Source organism: Chamaea fasciata, unplaced genomic scaffold, assembly GCF_029207755.1.
Source record: "Chamaea fasciata isolate MVZ Bird 193981 ecotype frontalis unplaced genomic scaffold, bChaFas1.0.hap1 SCAF_28, whole genome shotgun sequence".
NCBI lineage: Eukaryota > Metazoa > Chordata > Aves > Passeriformes > Sylviidae > Chamaea > Chamaea fasciata.
The window spans coordinates 533,540-551,594 of record NW_027094113.1 but is presented as its reverse complement, the minus strand read 5'-3'; the positions used below and the strand labels follow the sequence as shown (position 1 = coordinate 551,594).

General features: G+C 46.0%; 1 protein-coding gene across 1 annotated transcript; it reads left to right on the top strand.

Moving 5' to 3' along the window:
* The first annotated feature begins 1,292 nt into the window (after positions 1 to 1,292).
* Positions 1,293 to 17,760, top strand: RAB11B (RAB11B, member RAS oncogene family). The gene is made up of 5 exons (XM_066205674.1): positions 1,293 to 1,412; positions 7,067 to 7,262; positions 9,154 to 9,347; positions 10,848 to 10,928; positions 13,161 to 17,760. The coding sequence occupies exons 1-5, from the start codon at positions 1,373 to 1,375 to the stop codon at positions 13,304 to 13,306; spliced, it is 657 nt and encodes a 218-aa protein (XP_066061771.1). The 5' UTR covers positions 1,293 to 1,372; the 3' UTR covers positions 13,307 to 17,760.
* Positions 17,761 to 18,055: the final 295 nt, after the last annotated feature.

Here is an 18,055-nt window from a genome sequence, read left to right as displayed (position 1 = left end):
GCAGTTCAGTGCCACAGAGCCTGGAGGGTCTGAATCTGTCCCCACCCCGACATCACTCCCACTCTGAGCATCTCTGAAGGCCAGCAAAAATGAGTCCAAAGCCAACTTTTTCCTCACCATTGTCTCGGTCTTGGTGCTGCTCCCTCTGTGATACTGCAGTCGCACTGATCTTTTAGCTGGATAAACACTCCTTCGGGGAAGAAGTAGGGCAGACCTGTTGTGATGAGCACAGCCCAGAAAGAGAGAAATGTGTGATGAGCAGAGCCACTTCCCTGCACATCACATAGGGAGGGAGGGAGGGAGGGAGTCGACAGTTTCCCTGACAGGTTTTGTCAAACCACAACCAAAGGTGTCAGGCCAGTGATGGGACACAAGTGTGCACAGGTTGTATGGGATCAGGAGGAGGGGGCCATCAGGGCAGCAGGGGACACCCTTGGGTTCCCAAGTGGCTCCGTGAGGCTGGTCCTGCAGCCTGGACAGCGTTGCCAGGATGAGTTGCTACAACTCTGCTGTCGGGAAGGTGAAGGATGTCCCACCTGGAGCCCACAAAGCCGAGGCGAAGGGTATCCCGCCGCCGCTGCCCGAGGGGCCACGCGGCCGCTGGCTGTGGTCACTACTCCGCTCAGGAAACCGCCTAGAGCCGCGTCAGGAAAAAAGGGGAAATGTTTTCCTTGAACAATTGTGTCACCGCGAGGGTATGTTTTTCCCAGAACAGCCTTTTCAGCTGGTGTTTAGCAGGAAGGTGGGGCCAAGAGTGCTGAGCGGGGCAGGGAGCAGCCCGAGGGGGAAGCAAGGGGGCTGGGGCGGAGGCTCTGGGCGGCAGCCGGGTGTCCTGGGCCGCTGCTGAGGGTCTCCCCACCCGTGCTCCCCGGCTCTGGTGCTGCGCTGAACCCCCGGCCCAGAGACGACACCACCAGCGATGAGGGGTCACTCTCAAGCGGGGCGAAACTTGTCTCCCAGCGATCCCGCCCAAAGCGGGGGGGGCCGTATCCCCCTGAGGGCCATCGCCCCGTACCGTGTAACCATCCCCCCGAAGAGACCGCTCCGCGCCCCCAGAGCCCCCGCAGCCCCGCCCCGGCCCCCACAAACCCCGCCCCCTTCCGCTCCGTCCCGCCCCTGGCCCCTCCCCGTCCCTCCGGTTCCCAGTTCGGGCGCCCAAGCACCGCCCCTCCCCAGCTGCCTCCCTTTGATTGGGTAGCATTCCCGCCAGTCAGCGGGATTCTCTTTGTTTATTGGCTGTCGTTGATGGGTCTGGCGCACCGTTCGTCTCCTGCGGGCTCTGGCGGGCGCTGATTGGCCCGTTCGGGAGCGGCCCTCCCCGACTGGGCCGCGGTCGGTGCCGGGCAGGCAGAGGGTCGGCGCCGCCATCGCCATGGGCACCCGTGACGACGAGTACGACTATCTGTTCAAAGGTACGTGCTCAGCGGGGCCACGGCCGCCGCACCGCGCCGGGCTCGGTCGGGACCAGCGGACCGCGTGGGCCCGGGGTGTCCGCCGCGGCCTTGGTGCGCGGGGCGGCCTTGTGGGCCCCCGGCCTGGTCTGGTGCCGGGGGAGCCCCGGGGGAGCGGCGGGAGAGCCTCAAGGGCCGCCCCGCCCCGCCCCGTCCCTGTCCGCCTGGGGCCGCGCCCCGGCAGCCGGGCGGCTGCCATCCCCGGGAGCGGGCGGGGGCTGTGCCCGGCGGTGCCGGCGGTTGTCCGGAGATCGGCCGGTGTCGAGCCGGAGCTGCAAAACCATAGGCTTTTGGTGGAGACTCCTTCGCGGGTGCCCTGTGAGCGCCGGTAGCGGCAGCCTGAGACCGTAACAGTGTTAATTTGGTTGTCGTGATCGGTGTTTTGCCGCCCCTGCCCCTTCCTGTGACATGTCGGGTTGTCGAGGGCTCAGTGCTGCTGCTTCTGCGATGGCTCCGTGGGTGTCATCCCGTGGGATGTCTTCGGGGTTTCTGTCCCCGTGGGATGTCTCCGCAGGCCGGGCTCCTGCCTGTCCGGAGGCTCAAGCTGACCGATTTCCAGGAGCAACCCACAGCTCTGCCTGTGAGGCCCGAGGAGTAGTGCAGGTGGGTGTAGCACCTTTATCTTTGGCTTCCCAGCCTGTTTTGCGCCAGATCTACTGTCGGTAGAATGGCTGAAACCTGATTTTCATCCCAAGAGTTCACTCTCAAGAAGGGCAGTGCTAATGGTGGTCTGTGAGGGCTGGGGGTCACTTGCTGCTGTGACAATTTCCCAGGCGTTTGATGTCTTTGTATCTGGACTCTCACAAGGGCAACAGTGATTCCGAACTTGTGGAGCAAAGGAAAGAACAGTTGCTCCTCTGTGGGAAATATGTTATAGATGTATTTCCCTATTTGCTTTATTTGTTTTACAGTGGGCTGAATCTTGAAGACAATGGGGGGAAAACCCCTTATTTCTTCTCTGCCTATAAAGCAGAAGACCAGCCTGTAAAAATATGCTTAGCTGTCTGAGTCTAAAGTAGTTTCTTTCTGAAGTCTGTTTCCCAGGTGGCTTAATGGGCAGGAACTTGAAAGCCTAAAAATTGTACTTATTTTTTTTTTCTTTCTCTAAATAGTCAATTAGCTAGGGAGTACTGCATTCATCTTTTAGAAATATTTGCTTTGAAATGTGTTTTTGATGTTATCTGGAATGAGACTCAACCTGAAGCCAATTGGTCAAGATCTGTGCTGTGGTGATGCTGGCACACTTTGTAGCACTTAATAAAAAATGGGTGAGAGAATTGTCCTTTTCTGTGCATCTTCTGGGAGGGGTTGTTGTGTGGATTAAAAAAAGTAGATAGAGGTGGGTTTCTTTGTGGGTTTGGTTATTTATCTTTTCCTTCCTCTGAGGCTTTTTGGGACTAGACAGAAAATGATATAAATGGGACCAATTGTTTTGAGGGCTCTGTTGTGGGGACAACTCCCCTTCCTTTTCTTTCTGCCTCCTCCAGTAATGGAATTAAACATCAAGGACAATTGCTGCAATGATGTCCAGGACTTTGTTTAGTTTGTGGTTTAGCCCCTTCTTAGCTAAACAGATGACTTTTGAGTTCTGTTCTCTCAGTCTGTGTAGTAGTCAGAGGTAGAAATAATGATGTAGGAGGATCTTAGTCTGGGAAAGTTTGTTTTTTTTTAAATTTAAGGCTTGACTGTTTCCCCTGCCACCTATTTCCAAAGGACAACATGTGGCAGGCAATGAATAACTTAAGGTTTGGGAGCACTCTGTAAGTGATTGTAGTCAATGCTGCTGTGCTGAACTAGTGCTTTTTTGTTCCCAATTTCCCTTTTTTTCTGTGTGCATCCCAACAGAACTGCTTATTTTATTGATCACAACGAAATATTACTTGTTACCAAAGAGCCAGCCTTTGGTGGAAGGAGCCAAGCTGTGTGCAGGGCTGTGTGGGGTAGTGAGGCTGCAAACAGCTTGTGCCTGGTTTCAGTGATGTGGCCCAAGTGAAGCCAGCAGTTCTGGCCTCTGTTCCCAGTTAGTCTTGTAGCGGGGATGGTGAAAAAGCAGGGACTTTTCAGGATGAGTTTTGAATGTGTTAATTTGGAATTAAATTAATGACCTTTGAAGAGCTGTTAAAAATGTTGGAAACCTTGTACCTATTAAACGTGATCTGCCCATTAATTTTGCTCTCAAGAAGATTAGCTATTATCAGTGTTTATTCTAAAAATTAAATCTGAGGTTGTGCAGGTGTGTGCTGGCTCATGAAAAAGGCAGGAAAAATCAGCCATAGGGAAAAAGAGCTTTATTTTGTGGGAATTTAGACTGCTTTGATTGGTCTCCACTTAGCAAAGGCTGTGGTTATTAAAAACAAATGCATATCCTATTAGTCACCAATATCTGGCAACCTTATGTACTTCAGATTTATCACAAACTCTGGTTAGATGGTCTCTGCTGGAGGGAGTCTTAATCTTCTTAATCATTCAAAAGTATATATTCTTTTTCCCAGATTAATAAATGAGTGTATTTACAATTCTGTCTTAACTTGATCTCCTTATTTTCCCTTTCTTGCTAGTGATGTATAACACTGGAATTTTAATTCTGACTTTGGCTTGTTTTGTACAAGGATCTCTGTTGCAATAGGATACCAAATAAAGATGTTTGATTTTAGTCAGAAGGTAGTAGAAATTAGAAGGTTTTATTTATAATTTATTTAGTCTTTTTATAATATGCTGTGCTAAGAAGTTACGTTACTGGTCCATAGGACTGACACCTTTTCTATTGACTAAGTAACAGAAATAGCAAACAACACCTGGTGTTATGGGAAAGGAATATTGTTTACACAAAGTTGTTTTGGGAAAAAGAAAACTGTTGAAGTTTCCTTTGAGAAGAGCTAGCAATTTTCAGGCTCAGAAAATATCGGGTCCACAAATCTCAATATACAGGGCAGGTGTGGGGAGCGGGACTGTGCTGTAGTTCTGGATATTGTAGACTCAGGAAGCAGAGTGAGGGTGGTGACTGAGTTGATGGATGGGTAATGTGGTGGTGATGACCCACACAGTGGCAGGAGGTGCTGGGGGAGAGAGAAAATCAGGAATTACTGAAGGTACAGGATTCAGGATATAAACAGGGCACTACACAAGGCTTGTCTGTGTGCACAGAGCAAGCTGAAGATGGCTAGTGCTGGTTATTGGTTCATGTCACTTCCAAGATGAAACCAATGCATCTTTTCATCACCAGTATGGTCCTTAAGGGCATTTGGAGAGTGAATTGCTCGGTTCTGGTGAGATGTGGTGGCCTGTTACCAAATTTAGAAACTTTCCCAAGATCTAATCACTTAGTCGGGAATGTTAAAGGTACCTTCTTGCTCAACTCCCAGAGAAAATTAGTTTGTGGCTTCTGTCTGTGTGTGGCATCTTTGCCACGGTCTTGGCATCTTTGTCTTGAAATTGAAAATGCTCTTTTAGTCCTCAAGATTGAGTATTAATAAGAACCACTTCAAAACTCTAAGAATGCTCTTTATTGAATTGGGATCTGGTTGCCTTCGTTTAACTTCTGAAAAATGCTCTCCCAGAAGCTCTGCTAGAATGTGGGGCAGCACGGTGAAGGGAGCCTGCCACAGGAAACCAGCCAAAGGAGCACAGGACCGCTGGAATTTTCTTTCAGTGGCAGATGGAGTTAATGACCTGAGAGCTGTTTGCATGGTTTATGCCCCAAGTTGATAATTTTAACATGCCAGAGCCTGGGAGATGGCTAGAAGGTGAAAAGGCTGTGCCTTCTCCAGCTGCAAAGTCATGGAAAGATAACTCCTTTCAGAAACAGTTGGAAGCCTCAGAGGTCTTCCAGTCTGGTCTAGTTTGTGTGGTGGATATTATTAGTTTTGGTTATGGTCAGGGCTTTGCTGTAGGACAGAGCCTACTCCAGCCAGCAGATCCCTGTGCAAGATGGGTGACCTCCGCCTGTTCTGGAAGGTCCCATGGAATTAGTGATGAAAAACTGTATGTCTGGAAAATAAAGCTAACAAAATCCTAGAGTTAGGAGTGTAATAAAATCTTTTTTTATCAATCTGTTCTCATACCCTAAAAAATGGTTTAGGCCATTTGCCAAGGAAGGCAGAGCACCATGAGGAGCTGATTTCAGTTCTCCCGGCTGGGGAGTTGAGGTGCCTTGCCACGATGTGCTGGCTGCCTGTTCCTGCCTCTGTTGTGTTTTGCCTGTTCAGCTGTGCTAGCACAATTGTCTGTCTGTGCTGTCAGGCAGATGAGATGCTGGCGGGGCTCTCCGGGGTGTTTCAACAATGCCCCCGTGCAGCTCAGGAGCTGTCGCAGCAGAGAGCCAGGGTCCAGCAGCAGCCTGGGAATGTGCTCCAGGGGTGGGGTGGCAGCGAGCTGGAGCAGGGCACTGCCAGAACTGCATCCTCAAACAATGGCCTGAAGAGAGAAAAGCTGTAGCAGCACTAAAAGACAAGTATGATGCTTGGCCCTGGGATAACACTGGTGAGCTCGTTCTGGAAGTGTGCAATGAGAAGATTCTTCTGTAGTTGCACGGGGGAAATTTGGAATGTTTTTTGCCCATGTCTGCTTTTCTGTAGGCAAAACAGACCAATGAATGAGGAATATCAGCAAATCTGTACTTAGAACTGGATTAGGAGATTATTCCCAAGGTTAAAGAAGCACACAGAGGCTGGCTGCCTTTCTTCCTTTTGCTTCAGCCAGGACACTTGAATTCCAAAGCGTATGTGATACAGCGTTTACGAGAGCAGGAGGGAGCATGGCTCAGCTGTTTCAGCTTTGTTTCTCTCAGTTGTTTCTTGCTCTCTTGATTAAGCCAAAAAGTAGAGGAAACCTCCTGCCACAAGATGTACCTTTGTTTTCACAATACCTTTCAAAAAAGCTGAGCTTTATGTGTTGAAGATCTCTGCAGTTACATTTTTCTGTTATCATGGCAACACCACGTGTGGAGGCAGAGGTTTCTAGCTCATTTCTTTTTATGTAGTCTACTACAATTTGTTTTGCTGGATGAAGTTCTGCTTTGCTTTGTATCTTCTTAGTAGTATCAATGTCTTCTGTTTTCCCCTTTCTGTGGTGAACATTTTTATTAATTAAATTATCAAAATAAAACACCCTATATGACTCCAACAGGGACTGCAAATAATTGTTTACTTACCATGTTTTGGGTTTTTTAATAAAAATAGAGTACACTTATACTGTACAAAGGCTTTTATGGGGCAGAGAGCTGGCCTGTTGCCATGTTCTTGCCTATAGTATTTCTTAAAATGTGGATTGCAGCCTTCCTGTGCCAAAGGTCAAGTATGTGAGGGGCATCTCTTACCTCTGCCTGCTGCAGTGGTTGGGGCCTCCAAAGTTCATTGTTTGGCTTCGACAGTTGCTGTAGCAATTTCTCATTTTCACCTCTGAGGACCAGGCAGCTACTCACCGCAAAACAGCTTGGGGCTCTTCTAGGGTTGGAGAAGCAAGCTGTGCATAGTAAAGACTGCATTGTTGTCTATGTTGTCTCTCCTGTGTTAACTGACTGTGCTTTTCTGGTGAATGCTCCCTCCCATGCTGCACTGCAGTGTGGGATCAGTGCTGGTATGAGAAATTAATTGTGAAAATAATGTCTTTCCTTTCAGTTGTGTTGATTGGAGACTCTGGAGTTGGGAAAAGTAATCTTCTGTCACGTTTCACACGCAATGAGTTCAATCTGGAAAGTAAGAGCACCATTGGGGTGGAATTTGCCACCAGGAGCATCCAGGTGGATGGGAAGACGATAAAAGCCCAGATCTGGGATACTGCAGGCCAGGAGCGATACCGCGCCATTACCTCAGCGTGAGTACTGTGTCTTTGCTCAACAGAATTCTAGCAGAGATGCTGCAGATAAATGTATGGGTAGAGAATGAAACAAATTTGGCACACATGACAAACTCATTGTGACAGACCTCAATGTGGATCCAAGCCATACGGGAGCAAATTCTTAAGGGAACAAATACTTTTGTTTATGTTTTTGTAATACTTTACCATAATGAAAGTAATTTTTAGATTCTCATGTTACTATTATAGAAACAAATGGCAGCTTAAATCAAAACTGTGGCAAATTCTGTTTGAGTTTTGTGATTTGGTTTTTTTTTTTTTCTGTGCTGAATGTGCTGCATTCATTATGTGGAGTGAGTGTCATTTCAGATGGAAGCTGGGTACTGTTGGTTTCAAGTTTTGGTCTAGGCATGGTGGCTTACAGTTAACGCCTATGACTTCTGGTTTCAATTGCCCCCTCAGTCTTGAGATTGAGGGTATTTTTAGGAAAACTTGCAGCCACAGAGTCCCTTGAAATCTCAATGAATCTGAATTAGTCACAGCCCTGAAAATTAGGTCCATGAGTGCACACATTGAGTAGCCAGGAAGTAGGAAGGCAACTATGATAGTACTGACTGTGGGGCATTAGGCACAATCCCTGGAAGTGAGAAGGTTTTTCACCTTTGGGATCTGGTTAATCCGCAGAGTGGCCTGACATGTACCTGTTTCTCTGCTGGCAAAAGTATCTGGCAGAGGACAAAAAGCAAACCCTTTGGTCAGGCCTGGTTCCCCAGAGCATTTTCTGATCAGTGAGTTGATTTTCTTTGTTATGTTAGAGATTGTGTATCAGTTTTTAAAGGTAAAAACATGTTTCTGAGTCATGCACAGATTCAGCCATTAAACTCAAGGTTAGGGGAATTTCATCACAATGGGAGAAAACCAGGAGAGCCTGGAGCCCAAAGGGAACAGTCTATAGGGAAAGGGATGCAGAAGCAGATGTGAGGGACAATTTCAAATTGGATCTTTTCTGGAACTGTTAGTGTGACTTTCTGAAAAAATTTTGTGACCCTTGCTCTTGCTGTAAAAACTGCTAGTCTAGTCTGGGTCAACAACAACAGGTTTTACTGCTGGAAACTAGTGCAGCTGCAGTCCTGGGATCCTGCCTCTCCTTTGTGCTGGCACTAACTGCTGCTCGACGCATCACTCAGCCAGTTCAGCCTGCTCGGCCAGCAGAACACCAAGCCAAGTGTTGGGGAAAGGGGAATGTTTTCTGCTGACTTGGTACCCTGACTCAGTTCAACAACATGTCAGGTACTGGCAGAACTGAGAAGAAATGGGAGGATTATGTGGAAGAGAGATATGGATGTTACAGGATTGCTGATACAGATTGGCTTGTGCTTAGCTGAGCCCTTGGCTTGTGTTGAAATGGGTCCAAACCTGCGCTGAGGGGGCAAACTCTGTTCCTGGATTAGAAGTTTGTGGATAGTGACAATATAGACCAGAGTCCCCTCTTTAATTTGTAGGAGGGACAGGAGATACTTGAAGGATCAGGAGCAAATATTGACATTTTATTGAGGGTTATTTTCCTAGCAGAAAGTTAGGTTGTAACTTCACAAAAACCTCCCAGCTGTACTCATTCTGCAGTAGTGAGATTTACCGCACGTGGTTGGAGCAGACAGGACATTTTCAGTCCTGGTTTCTGCAGGCTCTCCAGCATTTTGGTACACACACTGGATTTTTTTAGAAATGCCATTAGGAAAAAACCCTGCCTTTGGAACTTGGTTTTAGGCTTCAAAACCACTCCAACAACAGTATCTGCATCAGCACAACTTTTTCCAAAGCGGAAAGCATTATAGAAGAGCTAGATGGCCTGTTTGTGGGTATGGCTGGGACAGAGCTGTCACTGAAGGGCTGTGCCTCATGCTTTCAGATATTACCGCGGTGCTGTTGGGGCTCTGCTCGTCTATGACATTGCCAAACACCTCACTTACGAGAACGTGGAGCGCTGGCTGAAGGAGCTGCGAGACCATGCCGACAACAACATCGTGATCATGCTGGTGGGCAACAAGAGCGACCTGCGCCACCTCCGGGCTGTGCCCACTGATGAGGCCAGGGCTTTCGCAGGTATGTACTGCGGCTTCAGGGGCCTGGGGGATGGTGCCTGCTCTGATCACAATGTTTTGTCCAGGGCTGAACGCTCACCTCAACCTTTAGTTTGAACCCTAAAAAAGACATTTAAGATGTTTTGTTTTGTTTTAATTAAAATACCTTGACTTATTAGCTAGCATGTGGGGTTGGTTTGGGGTTTTTTGAGAATTTTTCTGTCATTTTTATATTGTGGTTTTCTGTTGTTTTTTAAATCTAGCGGTAGTACATGTTTCTGAAACACTGTCCTTGAGCTGCCCGAAAGCTGAAGATTAAACACTTCCTCTAAAAGGCTAGAAACAGTAAGCAAGATTTAGAAGACAAAATATCACAATAAAATATAAAATATCACAATACAAAATGTCCATATTTCCTTTCTAGAGACCTTCTTCAGCTGAGTAGATATCAATGTGGACAGCTACAAATGAATGCTGAACCTTCTCTTAGATGGGGTGGTTGCTGCTCTAGAGCACTGATGCATAAAGTAGTGTCATCTAGTCTCGCTTAAATGCAGCAATCATCAGACTTGAAAATTACCATTTGTTGAGAGAAGTCAAGTGGGTTATGTAAGATGCTGTCACTACATTCCTTCTCTCTTCCTTACCTGGCAGAGCACTGGTCAGATACTCTTTTGCTCTGAAAGGCGTGGAGGCATTCAGCTTTTGTGTGTCTGTCAGGCTTGGAGGTGGAACGTAAATGTACAACCTCTAAAATACCTCTAGAAACATTACCAAAGCTTGCTTATACACACTTTCTGAAGTTTGCTGGTAAGCAACCGCCCTGAGGGTAATAGAGGTGCTTTAAATTTTCAGATGGAGGAGAAGTAACATCTTAAGAGAAGCAAAACAAGTTGGTGGGTGCCCCTGATAGTCTATTACTTTGGTCATTTGGTTCAGCTTCTTACTTTTGACCCTGACTTCCTCTTAAGGCTGTTTTAAATTGCTCGTGGTGGTCTAATTGTTGCTGTTTAAGCTCCATGACTGAAATTTGCCTGTTCCTGGGCAGGTGATACAGAACCATTCTAGGTATGATATTTGAGTGTTAATCACTTTCTTTTTTAATAAAAAAAAATTCTTTTGTGTTGTAAGAGGAAAGAAGAAAACAGACTGTGTTCCAGGGGGCATTGTTATTTGGAAGTGGGGTCTGATAGGAAAGTATAGGTCTGTTGATCTTTTTGGGGTTGCAGAGGAGAATTGTTCTTGCTGAAGGTACCTCTGGCGATGATCTGTAGCCAGAAGAGAATGATATTTTGTGTTGCTTGACTGAGCAAGGGCTGCAGTGGGGAAAATGTTCTTGCACTTTGGGCAAAGGAGATGTTGCTGAACTGCAGTACCAAGGTGTTCCTTGTGCAACAGGGAAAAGAAAAAAATTACTTGGCCCTGGCTGGTTTGGGCTAAAGTAAAAGATAAAAACCTCAAAGTAAATGTGAAATAAAGTGTTATTGAAGTTTTTAGCTGAACCACTTCTTATTTATTACAGAAAAAAATAACCTATCTTTTATTGAAACATCTGCTCTGGATTCAACAAACGTAGAGGAAGCCTTCAAGAACATCCTTACAGGTATGGTTTGTTATGGATTCCGAGGAGCTGCTGAGGTGGTGGATCTTCTTCACGGGCACATCTTGTAGTTTTCTGGAATGTTTTGGAAACGAGTGTTGGTAATGATGGTTAGTTTGCAAGCTTTCTAATCTCACCTTTGTGTTCTGCCTCCCACCTTATACACCCTTTCTGTCCCAGGAGAGGATTTCTGTCCCCTAAAGTTTTTTATTTCCCGATGTTCCATTAGTTCAAGCTACTGCAATAGCACTGTTGTAATTGTACTTCTGTGCCTGCACAAAATCTCAGCAGTGAAGCCCGAGGCACCCAAGAAAAGGCAGACAGGAAAAAAGGGGTAGCCAAGCTGCCTCTATAGGTAAAAAGCCTGACAGACAAGGAATGGGTTGTATTTGCTGCCCAGCAGATGTGTGTTATTAGAGCCACTAGTGAAGCAGCTGGAGTGTGAGGGAGAGCTAACTGCACAGGGCTGGAGCTGAGCCAGTCTTGCACCATGTAGCGGATTCATGGCTGATCTGGGACACTTGGCTGGATCTGAGGCAACTTCTCTAGCACTTTGAGATACCATTTTTGATTTTAGTGCTCTGAGTGAAGTTCAGCAGTCACCATCCATCCTGTCTTCCTTTGCAGTGTTGTCCTGAGACTGACCCTGGTTAGAGATGCTGGCCTGAGGCCACCCTAGGAGAGCCACAGTGCTGTAACAACTCAAGCTGAGGTCAGGCCTGAGCAAACTGAACTCAAACCCCTCTCCCTCACAGCATCCTGGGCTTCCTGAAGTGTTGAGATTATCTAGTTTGGGTAGTATAGGCACATGGATAATAAGACTGAGAAGTCCTGAAAAGGCTCTTCCTCAAGTGATTACACCTCGGGGAGAATCATCCTTCTAAGAGAGAAGGAACGTAGGAAAATGTGTTGTGTAGATTAGTGAGTTGGGAACCACCACAGGGTCTTGGCAGAGGGAAGAGAGTGTGAACAGCGGGACAGGAGTTTCCTTACTGGCCACTTGTTTGAGGAATCACTGAAGACTGGAAGAAAAAAAAAAAAAACCACAAAACACCCCAAAGAGATACTACCCCAAAGCATAGGGGGCTTGGCAACAACTCTGAACAGCTCAAATTCAAATACAGTACAGAGCAGGAAAGAAAGAGGATGTGACAGCCTCTGAACAACCTCCTCCTCCCTTTCAGCAAAGATCTGTAGGCAGCCAGTGGCAACAGAATTGGCCTTGAGTTAAAGGTTTCCATTTTAAACAACATAAATATGTGCAGATTCTTAAAGCCTAACAAAAAAAAAAAAAAAAAAAAAAGAAAAAACCCAAAAACAAACCCATAAACAAGCCCTGCACAGTCCTCTGTGATTTTTAATCCTTACTAAAAGCTTTGGGTATTGCTGTTTTGGGGTTGTAGCTGTATGAATGTGACCATAATATTTACCACAGACTTCCAGGGAAGTACTTGCCCTTTTCCTGTTTCACAATTGAGGGAAGTTGGAACAAGGGCTAAAGTCAGTGAAATAAGTAACTTAAAAACCTTTCCACTTAGAAGACTTCAGCTAACTATGCAGTTGAAACAGTTTGTTTCTGAAAGCTTTTAAGCTGGCAGTCTCTCTTCAGTGGTAACAGCTTTGTGGATCTGTGTGCTTTCAAGCATAAGTTAGTTTGAGTCAAATAAATTCATTTGGAGAAGTATGGGGCTTTATGGACCCATGCAGCTTTTTACTGTCATAGGTAGGAAAACTGATGTGTTGCAGAGAGAAGCATTGCTGTTACTTGGCAGTAGCAGGTTGCCAGGGGCAGAGGTGGGCATCAGGTAACTTGGTGCTGCTGCAAAGGTTTCCCAGCATCCTGGTGATTGATGTTTCTAGAGTATGCCGCCCACTTTTTTTTTTAATCACAAAGACAATGATTCCCTGTTTTAGAAATGAGCATTCCTGCTGCTTTCCCATTTGAAAACCCTTTTCATAATCCCCATTTTCATGGAGTCATTGAAAAAGAACAGGATAGGAAGTGCTGTCAGGGAAGACAGTGAGGACTCTTGTCTCAATAGCTTTTCCAGACAGAGCTGGCATGTTCATTCTAGAACTGGAATGCTAGCCAGATGTTGCATGCCACATTTGGTTAGCCTAGATTCCCTTTCAGACCCCTCAAGTTAAATCCTCTCCTTCTTGGACAGTTTGCTCAGCGCCATGCCCATGGGAGGACATGCCCCTTGTGCTCTGACCTGTGTGCTCTCCTTGCAGAAATCTACCGCATCGTGTCGCAGAAGCAAATCGCTGACCGGTCTGCGCATGATGAGTCTCCTGGCAACAACGTCGTTGACATCAGCGTCCCACCAACCACTGACGGACAGAAATCCAACAAACTCCAGTGCTGTCAGAACCTGTGACCTTCTCTAGATGACTGTTGTGCCCTCCACTTTGTCTGTGCTTCATTTAGAAACCTGTGTGCACTTCCTATCTCCTGTGATTCAGTGACTCCCTCCTCCCTCCTTTACTCCATTCCCAAATCTCCCCTCTCATATTAGAGCTTTAATTGTAGGGCTAACATCCCTTTGCCTCTGAAACCCCTTCCATGTGGTGACTTCTGGGCTTGAAATGTAGTCACTGATCTGATAGACATGTTTGTGTTGGAACATCTGCTGCTGGATATTATCCCATGAAACACTCTTATCAAATAGGCTTGTTTTGGTTTTGCTAGCGTTTTTTTTTAGTTTGGTTTTGTTGTTGTTGTTGTTTTCTGGGAGGGGAACAATGGGACTTGACTCTACCAGTTGAAGAAATAACTACATTTAGGTGACAAGGTTTTTTCCTCCCATAGTCAGATATCTCTTTTCCTTTTGTTTCTGTAAACTTGGGGGAGAAATTAAACTAGCTGTCCTGCCAAATGCTCTGTTTTCTGTCCTGATGAAGTCTCACAGTGAGGATTTTAGTAGCTGCACACACATAAGAAAGCTGTTGAAAATAACATTACTTATTCTGTAATTACCCCTAATACAGTTAGTCTGGCTGCATAGTTTACTGTTTCCTGCTTGGGAAATCTTTCTCTATTCTTGTTTTATTTGGGAACAATGAAATATGTCTGCATTGCTTTCTCTGCCACCATGAATGCCTGTGCAGGCTTTATGAAGTGGTGTAATATTTATTCATGTCTTATGTTTATCACTTAACATTATTGTACAGTAAGTGACAGCGTATTGGTTTCAGAAACCTTTTGCAGCCTGTACAAGTAGGCTTCTTTTGTACTGTAGGTCAGTGTCTGAAAGCAGGATCTGCTCTAGTTCCAGGGTTTGTTGGTTTTTTTTGCATGCTGCTTTTTCTCTAGATCTCCTGCCCCTGTCTGAGTGAGTGAGGCAATATTTTCATGTTGCATATATACCTGCACTTGTAAGGATTTTGGTTGTTGTAGAAAAACACAATACTTTATACATTTTGTAAAACTTCTGCAGATCCATAGTATCTGGAACTTTCTCTTCATGATCTTTCACTATTGACCTCTACTAAAACTCATAATATTAGGATTTCACATAATAACTACTAACCTGTTGTTTTCTTCTTACCGTTTTACTGACTGCAGACTGTAATTCTTAAATGATTGTACTTCACTGATGTAACAGATTTGTCATCAGCAGGGCTAACTACTCTAATTCTTTGTTGTGCTGAATGGGAAGAATGTTACCACAACTTTGTGCAGTCAGTCTCTTGCTTGCTTGTGCAAATCTCTGATGGCTTTTCATCACTCGCTAGCTCTTGCACACTGGTATCCCCTTCGGTATCCGCTGAATGTTCTCATGGCAAGTACTGGGTGAAATGATCTAAAGGAAGAGCTGGAGACCCTCTGCTGCTTCCTGAAGGCTTGTGGAGCCATTTGCAGTGAGTTTTTGCTCTGTGTTCTGAGCCTGTACCTCACTGGATGAATCCCAGCTGCATATTAGTGAGTTGATTTTTCTTTACTGATACAAATCAAATATGAAACTGACTTGTGCTTGAAGAGGAAATCTGACATTCCAGTCTCAACTGTTCTGTCTGGTTACATAATAAAATTAAGGGCAGTTAACTCTGATGGTTTTTCTTTTATAAGATTTCCAGACCAATGCCTTTGATTTTTGTACTGTATGCACTGAGAGGGCTCCAGCTCACAGCACAGGATATACATGGTGCCTGGCACTTCCACTTTTTCAGCTTTGTTTAGAAGTTACATTCAAGGTTAAAGGGTGCATGCTTGCGGCCTGATCCCATTGAATGAGGGTATGAATTCCTCTGTAAGCATCACAGGGCTCTGTCCTAAGGGTGTTCCAGTTCAGGAAGCACTTTCAACATTTGGTATTTACTTCACTAGCATTCTGTTGAGAGAAGGTGGGAACTGGGATGTCTCCTTTTTGGTGGTCCAAGACCAGAACGTAACATGCAGTGTTCTGACAGCTGGCAATGAGAGAATGGAAAATTCTGAAATATTGAAAATATTTCATTCGAGAACAAGTGAACACTAGTGGAGCCGGGCTCCTTAATTTTTGAACAAACTTTTTATATAAAGAAATCAGTTGGATAGCATGAGGAGGAATTGTACTGTTAAGAAGACTTACTAGTTCAGGGTGATGTATTAACATGCTTACTTTGCAAGTCCTGTTCTTAACGTAAAGTTTCTAGAATCATTCTAGCCTGGTGTAAGAACCCAAGGAACAGTTTAGTCACTTGATTCTCTTGGAGCAGTTTAGTCACTTGATTGTCTCTTGAAAGATTTTCTTTAGTCTTTGACTTTGTGAAAGGCTCTAAACTTTGCTGCAGAATCCCAGTGAAAGGTCAGTGTCTAGGGCTTAAGTGCTGTTAAATGTATGGGTATTGAAGAGCTCTTGAACAACTCCATTGTCCAAAGCTTCCTCAGCACCGGTGGACCTTGGACCATTCTATTGTGTTTGAGATTGTGTTGCGTGACAGGGAAAGGCCTCCTGCCCTTTGCTGGGGGCACCCAGGACGAGGGAGTTGTGTGCGTGTGCGCATGTGCACCCATGTAGCTCCTGGGAGCACTGGGAATGGCTTGGGGGCTTTAATCTGCTGTGGTCCCACAGGATGAAATGAGGCTGTTCCCCAGGCTGCTGTGCTCATCTCCAGGCAGAGCCACAGCCTTTCTGGGCTCCTGCCCAGTCTAAGCATAGGGCTGTTTGTGACAGTAGAAAAAGAACAGTGGACCAGTTCTGCCAGGTTAGGCCATCTTCCTGTGCACAGACCAGGGAAAGTGCTTCTGATCTGGAGTTCCTGGTGTCCTGATGAAGCATTGTGCACTTTGATGTGGAAATTACAAACTACATGTAACCTTAACTAGACTGCTTCATCCCACAGCTTTGCTGGCTGTGTGTCTCTCAGTATTACTGTCAGGAAAAAAGAAAAGGTTACAAAAAAAGGGGAAAGCTCTCTTCCATCTGCCTGAAGGGATTTGAGGGTTGAATTTGGCTTTTGTAAAACTCCTGATAACAGGAAAGCTGCCTGTGAAAAGAAGAAATGTGTGCTCTGCTTGCTTTACTTGGATGTTGAGGCTGACTTTCCTTTAACTATTGAAAACACTACAAAGCACTGACTGCTGCCACCTGTGTCAGTAACACAACCATCAGACGCTCCTGCTGATGTCTAGAACAGGTCCTTTAATGCAGAATTAGGCAGGAGTCTGTCATGCTGCCTCTCTTGCTGATGGGGAGGGTGAAAGCCAAAATACATACATAAAAGTGACTTGGTCCTGACCACACAAACAGCTAATTAGTAAAATCAATTTCTTGGGTAGATTAGATCAATCCAGCCTCTTTTCCTGCAGTCAGTGCTTACAGACAGGTGAGTTAGTCTGGGATCTTCACTGGAGCCTTCACAGAACAAGGAAGTTTCGTTCATAGGAAAGTTTTAAAGCTCCATACTTGTATGAATGTAAAAATGCAGTTGATGGGTGACTGCTTGCTACTTTGTGGAAAAGATTTCAGTGTGTGCTTTGGATGCCATTGAGATTGCATAGAAGAAAGGCAGTTTGGTGCCTTCCTGCCCCTGTGGTAGGTTTAGAGGCAGTAGAAAGAGGATGGATGCCAGAGATGCCCCCATTTGGGTGCTGTTCTGTGACCCCCTGGTGTCCAGGGCCTCTTGTGTGAACAAGGGTTGGGCTGAGTCTTTATTTGAATCAGTTACTTAACAAAAGCTATTGGAAAAATGTAAAGGAGGTATTTTTTGCTCCTGGTGCTTTGATCCCTGTATGCTATACTGCTCCAGAAGGTGGGGTAGGACCTATTTCTGGCTGAGTCTAACCGAGGCTTGGTGATCATTTCCCTTCCAAGCAGAACGAAGAACTTGGTTAGAGGTTCTGGAATCTGCAGGAGAAAAGAAGACCCCAATGAAGCGGCTCAGTCACTTAGGGAAGATTTTATCCTCCATAAAAAACTAGAACAGTGTTAAAAGTAGGGGCCTGAATTTCAGCTAAGGAAAATCATACAATTGGAAGTGAAGACTAACTGTCCCTCAAGTAAAGTACAGTAAGTGGGAGCTGAAGGGTAGATTCTCCTGACTTGTAGACTCTTAAATGTAGTTGGTGATTTATGGAATGTTTCCATGGAATGAGTATCTCCAGGGCTGCACTTTTTCAATAAATAACAGCAATTCCTATTTTACAGTGGTCAGATAATGTATGGTAGTGTTGACTATCAGGCTTTGTAGGCTATAAATAGTAGTGGGCCTTTATGCAACCCAGAAGAGAGGTTCCTTTCATTTACTTTTATTCCTGTGTTAAGTGCAATTCACTTTGTAAATAAACACATCACTCGATTTTTGTGCATGGTTATGGTGTATTGTGGATATAAAGATTGCCAAATCATAACGTCTGTGTAAAGTTCTGTTCCAGACACAACTGTCGAATAAGGTGGGGGGGGGGGGGCTCCCGAGCCAGAGCGCGGGGTGGGGCGCGCATGCGTAACCCTGCCAGCGGCCCCGGGGAGCGGCGGACGGGACACCCGCTGCCCTCGGGGCTCCTGGCCCGCCGTGGGGCGCCGCGTTGGGCGCTATCCCGGGGCTGGGGGCGGGGGCAGCGCCGGGCACGGCGCGGGGGCGGGGCCCGAGGGGGCGGGGATGGGGCGGGGCTTGGTCGCAGAGCCGCTATTGGCCGCCGGCTGTTG